This window comes from Eublepharis macularius, chromosome 4 (genome assembly GCF_028583425.1).
Source record: "Eublepharis macularius isolate TG4126 chromosome 4, MPM_Emac_v1.0, whole genome shotgun sequence".
Lineage (NCBI taxonomy): Eukaryota > Metazoa > Chordata > Lepidosauria > Squamata > Eublepharidae > Eublepharis > Eublepharis macularius.
The window spans coordinates 162,818,388-162,824,193 of record NC_072793.1 but is presented as its reverse complement, the minus strand read 5'-3'; the positions used below and the strand labels follow the sequence as shown (position 1 = coordinate 162,824,193).

The window sequence follows — 5,806 nt, the reverse complement described above, 5'->3', positions numbered from 1 at the left end:
AATGTCAAGAGGTAAGGTTATGAATAACCGTAATAGTAACTCTTCAACATTTCAGGCAGAAGTTCTGTTTAACAGGATGCCTTTTAAATAGGACATGTTTAAAATGCAGAGGAGTTAGCCGTGTTAGTCTGTAGTAGCAAAATCAAAGAGTCCAGTAGCACCTTTTAAGACTAATCAACTTTATTGTAGCATAAGCTTTCAAGAATCAGTTCTCACAGTTCTGCATCTGACGAAGAGAACTGTGATTCTCAAAAGCTTATGCTACAATAAAGTTGGTTAGTCTTAAAGGTGCTACTGGACTCTTGTTTAAAATGGTTTTCTTGCATCCAGCTTACCTTTAGTCACACAGTGAAGACCCTTGTATGGTAGTAGCAGCTGCTGCCTAAATGTTTTTTTAAAAATCTGCACAGCCATTCAGATTTCCTATGGCCAGTCAGAAGCCTTGCTGGACAAGAGGTCCACCTGACCCGGCCTACTTTCTAAAAACACTTGGAGGGTGCCATGGTGCCCACAGGTGCCACACTGGGGAGCCCTGTCTTAGGATTCTGACAGCTTCCTTTTAGCTGGTATATCTGAAGTATCAGGCTGACTATCAGCAAGTATGAGAGAGGGGAAGACTCAAGATGGTTTTCCTGGACAAGGGAGAAATGTTTAAGCACTATCATAAAATTGTAAGACTCATAATTTTTACACAGTATTTATTGATGCACTTTTACCACTGTACACAGAAGGCCAACCTACTTCAAAGGCAGACCGGGAGACTGTCATTGTAGTTCTCCTCCCTGGCTACCAAAGGGAAGCAGTTCCTGGCTTCCTTCCCTCCCAGATCTCTCTCCTGCAGTCCGATCCTGAGCCACTAACTGAGGCAAACCGAGGCATGAAGCTTTGCTGTCCAGCACAAGTTCAAAGGTCAAGGTTCATGTAAGTGCGGAGGTTGCGTTCCCAAGCCTGAGCTTTGGCCTCCCTGTGCCGAGCCTCCCGTTTCCCCACTGTAGCAGCCCTTTCCGTCCTGGGCCGCTGACCTTTAGGCTGCGCCACAGCAGTACGGTCATGGGCGTTGAAGTGGGTAATCTTGGGCTTGAGGTTGCTGCAGAAGCCCAGGCCCTTCTGATCTCGCTTGAGGACTGTCTGGATGGGGAACTTGCGGCCAGTGCCCTCCGGTCCGAGGCCAGCTTCCTGGTCCCAGCCACCCTTGACCATCAGACGGAAGCCCACATTGTTCTCTGGGATGTGGTATCGCGTCGGGGGTAGGGGATCACGCCGATTGAAAAGGTGGGCTGTGGAGCGCTCATGGAGGGCCACTGTGTCCTCGCTGTAGTGAGCCTGGCACACAGCACAGTATTTTCTCTCGGGCAGTGTCTCTGAACTGCAGAAAGGAGGGAAAACTGATTAAGGAAAAGTGTGCCATGGGTGAAGGGGTGTTGTTTACATTTGTGAACAGCATTGCTAAAAGAATCCTCCATGTTCAGCATCACTATACCCCTGAAGCCAGGGACAAAGCTCAGGGGACGACTATTTCCCTCAAGAGCTTCCCAAGAACATCTCGGCTGGATACCAACAGAGAAAGACAAACTCATCCAGCAAGGCAATAAAGCAGTAATGGAGTAAAGTACATCCTCTAAATAATTGAAAAACTTTATTTATTACAAGCTGGGGACCACAAGCAATTATGGCAAGGGAAATGATCTGGAAACCCTACTCATATTCTCAAAATTTCCCCTTCCAGGGTTCTATTCTCAATATCTCAGGGACTTGAACAGCCCAGCTTCCTATGTCCTGCCTTTTAATTGATGCTCCCTGCCTCCTGCAATTGTGTTTGGTGTAGTGGCTAAGAGCATGGGACTCTAATCTGGAGAACCGAGTTTGATTCCCCACTCCTCCACTTGAAGCCAGCTGGGAGTCCTTGGGTCAGTCACAGCTTCTAGGAACTCTCTCAGCCCCACCCACCTCACAGGGTGATTGTTGTGAGGATAATAACAACAAACCGCTCGGAGTGGGCATTAAGTTTTCCTGAAGGGCGGTATATAAATCAAATGTTGTTGTTGTTATTATTATTCATTGGCAAAGCCTCTGCTTAGCATGCAGCAGGGATCAGATTCAATCCCTGACATCTCCAGTTACAAGGATCAGGCGGCAGACGAGGTGAGAGACCTCTTCCTGAGGCCCAGGAGAGCTACTGCCAGTCTGAGAAGACAATACGGACCTTAACAGACCAAGGCATTCAAGCAATTTCCATCCTCATTAGACAGAAGTTCTTGGTGGCTTCGCATCTTTTTTCTTTTGGTTAATCTACAAAGCCGTATTTTTCTGCAGGCCTGGGAAGTCTCTTGCGTATATAGAGGTCTCTGCCTTGTCTTGGGGCAGTCTGATTTTGTTGCTTTTGCGATTAGCTCAGGAGCCAGGATAACGGGGGTCTATAATTTTATCCAGTTTTTCAACCAAAGCTTAATTCCCAAAGATGCTCACGGGAATCAGAGTCCTACACATATCCCAATCCAAGGGGTGAGGGCTCTCTTGGGATGTAGAATCCAGGTTTGGTGGAAAGGTGCCAGGCTGCAGCTTGCCTTTTTTCTGATGTTGTTGGTAGTTTTTGCACGAACAAAAAGTACACAGCTAGTTCACAGAGAAGGCTGAGGAAGATGGGAGACAGGCCCAAAAGCATCAACTGAGGGACATCTGAAGCCGAGATATCTGCGGGGCCATAATGGTTAACCACCCCACGCCACACACCCCACTTCAGGAGATGGATATAGGCAGAGTTGGAGAGGACTATTAGTCGGGGATATTAAAAGCCCAGTTATCTGACAGGGCCATCCTAGTTACACCCTTCTGAGCCCGCTTGATTTCAATGTGTGGTGTGGAGGTTATCGTGGGAGACCCAGTTTTGAAGCCCTGCTCTGCCATGGCAGCTGGCTGGGTGACCTCAGGCCACTCACTCAACCTACCTCACAGAGCGGAGAGGATAATACGGAAGAGAGAAGGACCATGTCTCCACTGGGGAGAAAACTGGGGTACAAATGTCTAAATAAAACTGAGAAAAACCACACAGGAACTACTCTCAGCTTAATCTACCTCACAAGAGTTGTTGTGAGGATAAAATGGAAGAGAGAACAAAGTAAGCTGCTTTGGGTCCCACAGTGGGGAAAAGGGTGGTATAAATGAAGTAAAATAAAAGAAATAAATCAATATATGGAATACAGCAACGCAACTGGCAAAAGATAGCATGCTGTAGTGTTTTGTGTGTTAGACTAGGAGTTCCAATTATCACTCTGTCCTGAAGATTTTATTTTCTATCTCCTTTGAGAAGGGAATCGCCCAACCTTGCAGAAACAAGAAAACTCACCTGGAAGACTCCTCCTTCACACGGGGCCTTCCACTTTCCTGCAGGACCTCCACCACTTCCTGGTGCCCCGCTTCTTCTGCCAAATCCACAGCGTCTCGGCCTTGTGGCTCACAAACCCCCACCCAGGCAGCACCGCAGCTCAGCAGATACCTTACAGCCTCCGTCTGCCCAGCATAAGCCGCACACATTGTGGCTGTCCAATAATAACTGTCCCTATAGTTCACATCACACTTTTCCTTCTCCACTAATGCCCGCAGGGCCTTGAGGTTACCATCCTGAGCAGCTTTCAAGAGCTGGTTTCCTTTGCGGGTGTCTGTCTGTGCAGGTTGGTTCTGGGTGTGAGCAGTCTCCTGTGCTGGTGGATGTGCAGAAGGCACCTTGCGTTTCCTGCGTGATGCTCTCCCAGGATCACCTGAAAGGAACAAGCTCTCATAGAAGCTGTGGGCTGTTTCGCCATCTGCATTCCTTTCCTCCTGGCCATTGATAGGGGTGACCGGGTGGTTTTTTTTCTGGACATGCCCATCTTTCCATAGATCTGATTCATCCTGGGCACGGGTGAAAGCGATCAATTGTGGGCCACAGCTCATGGCAATGCAGAGTAGAGCTGGCTATAAAGTGGAAAATGTAACCTTGAGCTTCTCAGCCTGTTAAGGGGAAAAAGAGAGAGCCAGAGGTTTACTATGAACAGGACTGTGCACAGGTTAAGATTCTGAAGGAGAATAGTGTGGTACTGGATGCAGAATTCAGCTTCCTAAAAATCTTTCAATTAAAAAAAGTGTCTAGCCCCTTACAGCTGCAGAGATAGGAGTTAAAGCTTGTAGACAATGCTTGTTGAAATCACAGAGGCCAGCGAGGTGACCTCGCCGAATTTGATATCTCTGTGGTTGTGGTTTCAGGATCACACATAGTGTCATGCCATTCCCCTTGACTGGCAAAAACAGAATTGGCAGTGGAACAGATTTGCATTGCTCTTTCTCCTTTTTCTTGGTGCACACAGATGTATGACTCTGTCATAAAAGAACCCCACTTCTGTACAATGCCAATGCAAACCAGATATGCATATAATTTATTCTACTAGTAGAAAGAGGTTAAGTGTGTTGCACAGAGCACAAAAAAAATTCTCTGAGCACCTAAAATCTGCTGCTTTCCCATTTTGGCTTCTGATGCTTTACCAGGTGTATCTGCACATCTGCAAGTTTCATAACCAAAAGGGATAGAAACTTGCTTTTTAAAAATCTGAGAAATGCAAGTTGCTGAACTTCAGAAAACCATACCACCTTATGTGTCACATGAGCCACCTGGGTAGGTATAAAATGCTCTCAGCCATCGATGGGGGGGGGGGAGAGTTGGTGCTAATTCCCCAACCACAAAGTAGTATACAGTACTTTTGGGCTACAATCCTATGATTGTTGTACAAAGTGCTTTACATACATTTTCTCACTAATCTTGATAAAGGAGTATTATTATTGCAAATAAAAGGGTTAAGAGTGTGTGACTGACTTAACATACTAAGTTCATGACAGAAACAAGAGCCAAATCAGTTTACAGCTCAGCCTCCAAGTTATAAAAGCTGCCCTGCTGGATCAGGACAGTGGTCCAGCAGCCTTTTTTACACAGTGGCCAACAAGTCGCCCTGGAGAACATGGAGGATGTTATGCTATAAAAAGGACAATAAAACGATGCCGAGGAATAAGGGGACGTTTCCAAAGCACACACCTGTTGGACGCAGGCCATGTAACCCCAATCCATGGTGGGGGTGGGGGTCAGAATAACCATGCTAATAGTTTGGAGGTAGAAAACCTGGCTCCTGGTCATACACGGAAGAAAGACAAGAGTGAAGAGGAAATATTTTGGGAAGAGGTAAAACTGGGAGAGGTGGAAGCAAGATAGAAGCAGTCAAAGAAAAACCGCTCTGGGAGTGGATGCGAAGGAATAAGGCAGACAGGAAAGCGGGGTGGAAACTCAAAGCCTTGGATAGGAAGCCTCAAGGGGGCTGCGTTCACCCTCTGCCTCTAATTTTTGAATCCATCATTCCTCCAAGCAACTCAGGACACTATGTTTTGATTTCCCTGCACCCCTGCTTCATCTTTACAATAACACCGAGGAGCCTAGCAGCGAGGCGGGGGAGAGAGGGCCGGCTCTTCCGGAGCAGGGATCTGAACCGTCTTCCTAGCCCTAGCCCAACACTCTAACCACTACCCCACGCAGTCTCTGGCTTAGTGCGGTTTCAATTGCCAGGTAAAGCCTTGACCACACAGGAAACCCCAAGGGGACCCAAACATTCCACAGTACCAAAGAGAAGCATGTATCCAAAAGTCCAGACCGACGACGAAAGAAGAATCCTAAGCCAGGAACATCGGGAAGTCCGCCTCATACCTGCTCCGAACAAAGTTGCTTCTGTCATAAAAAGAAGGCTCGCAGTCCTTATTATAACTTCCGGTTTAAAATGAACGGGGCTTCCAG

At 47.2% G+C, this 5,806-nt stretch overlaps 1 protein-coding gene across 2 annotated transcripts; it reads right to left on the bottom strand.

Annotated features, from left to right (window-relative positions):
• Nucleotides 1-683: 683 nt before the first annotated feature.
• Nucleotides 684-5,806, bottom strand: GPANK1 (G-patch domain and ankyrin repeats 1). 2 transcript variants are annotated; one of them, XM_054978155.1, is made up of 3 exons: nt 5,720-5,806; nt 3,344-3,987; nt 684-1,366 (listed from the first exon to the last, which is right to left on the bottom strand). In XM_054978155.1, exons 2-3 carry the CDS (start codon nt 3,928-3,930, stop codon nt 904-906), a joined length of 1,050 nt encoding a protein of 349 aa, XP_054834130.1. In that variant the 5' UTR covers nt 3,931-3,987; nt 5,720-5,806; the 3' UTR covers nt 684-903. The 2 variants fall into 2 exon arrangements, with proteins under 2 accessions (XP_054834130.1, XP_054834129.1); XM_054978154.1 differs by having other exon boundaries at nt 5,636-5,781.

Bases quoted from the DNA above. Each gene is read 5' to 3' on its own strand.
- GPANK1 (XM_054978155.1), bottom strand. From the start codon at position 3,930: ATGAGCTGTGGCCCACAATTGATCGCTTTCACCCGTGCCCAGGATGAA. The intron at 1,367-3,343 runs GTGAGTTTTCTT...TCCTTTCTGCAG, and splicing joins GTGAAGGAGGAGTCTTCCAG to TTCAGAGACACTGCCCGAGA.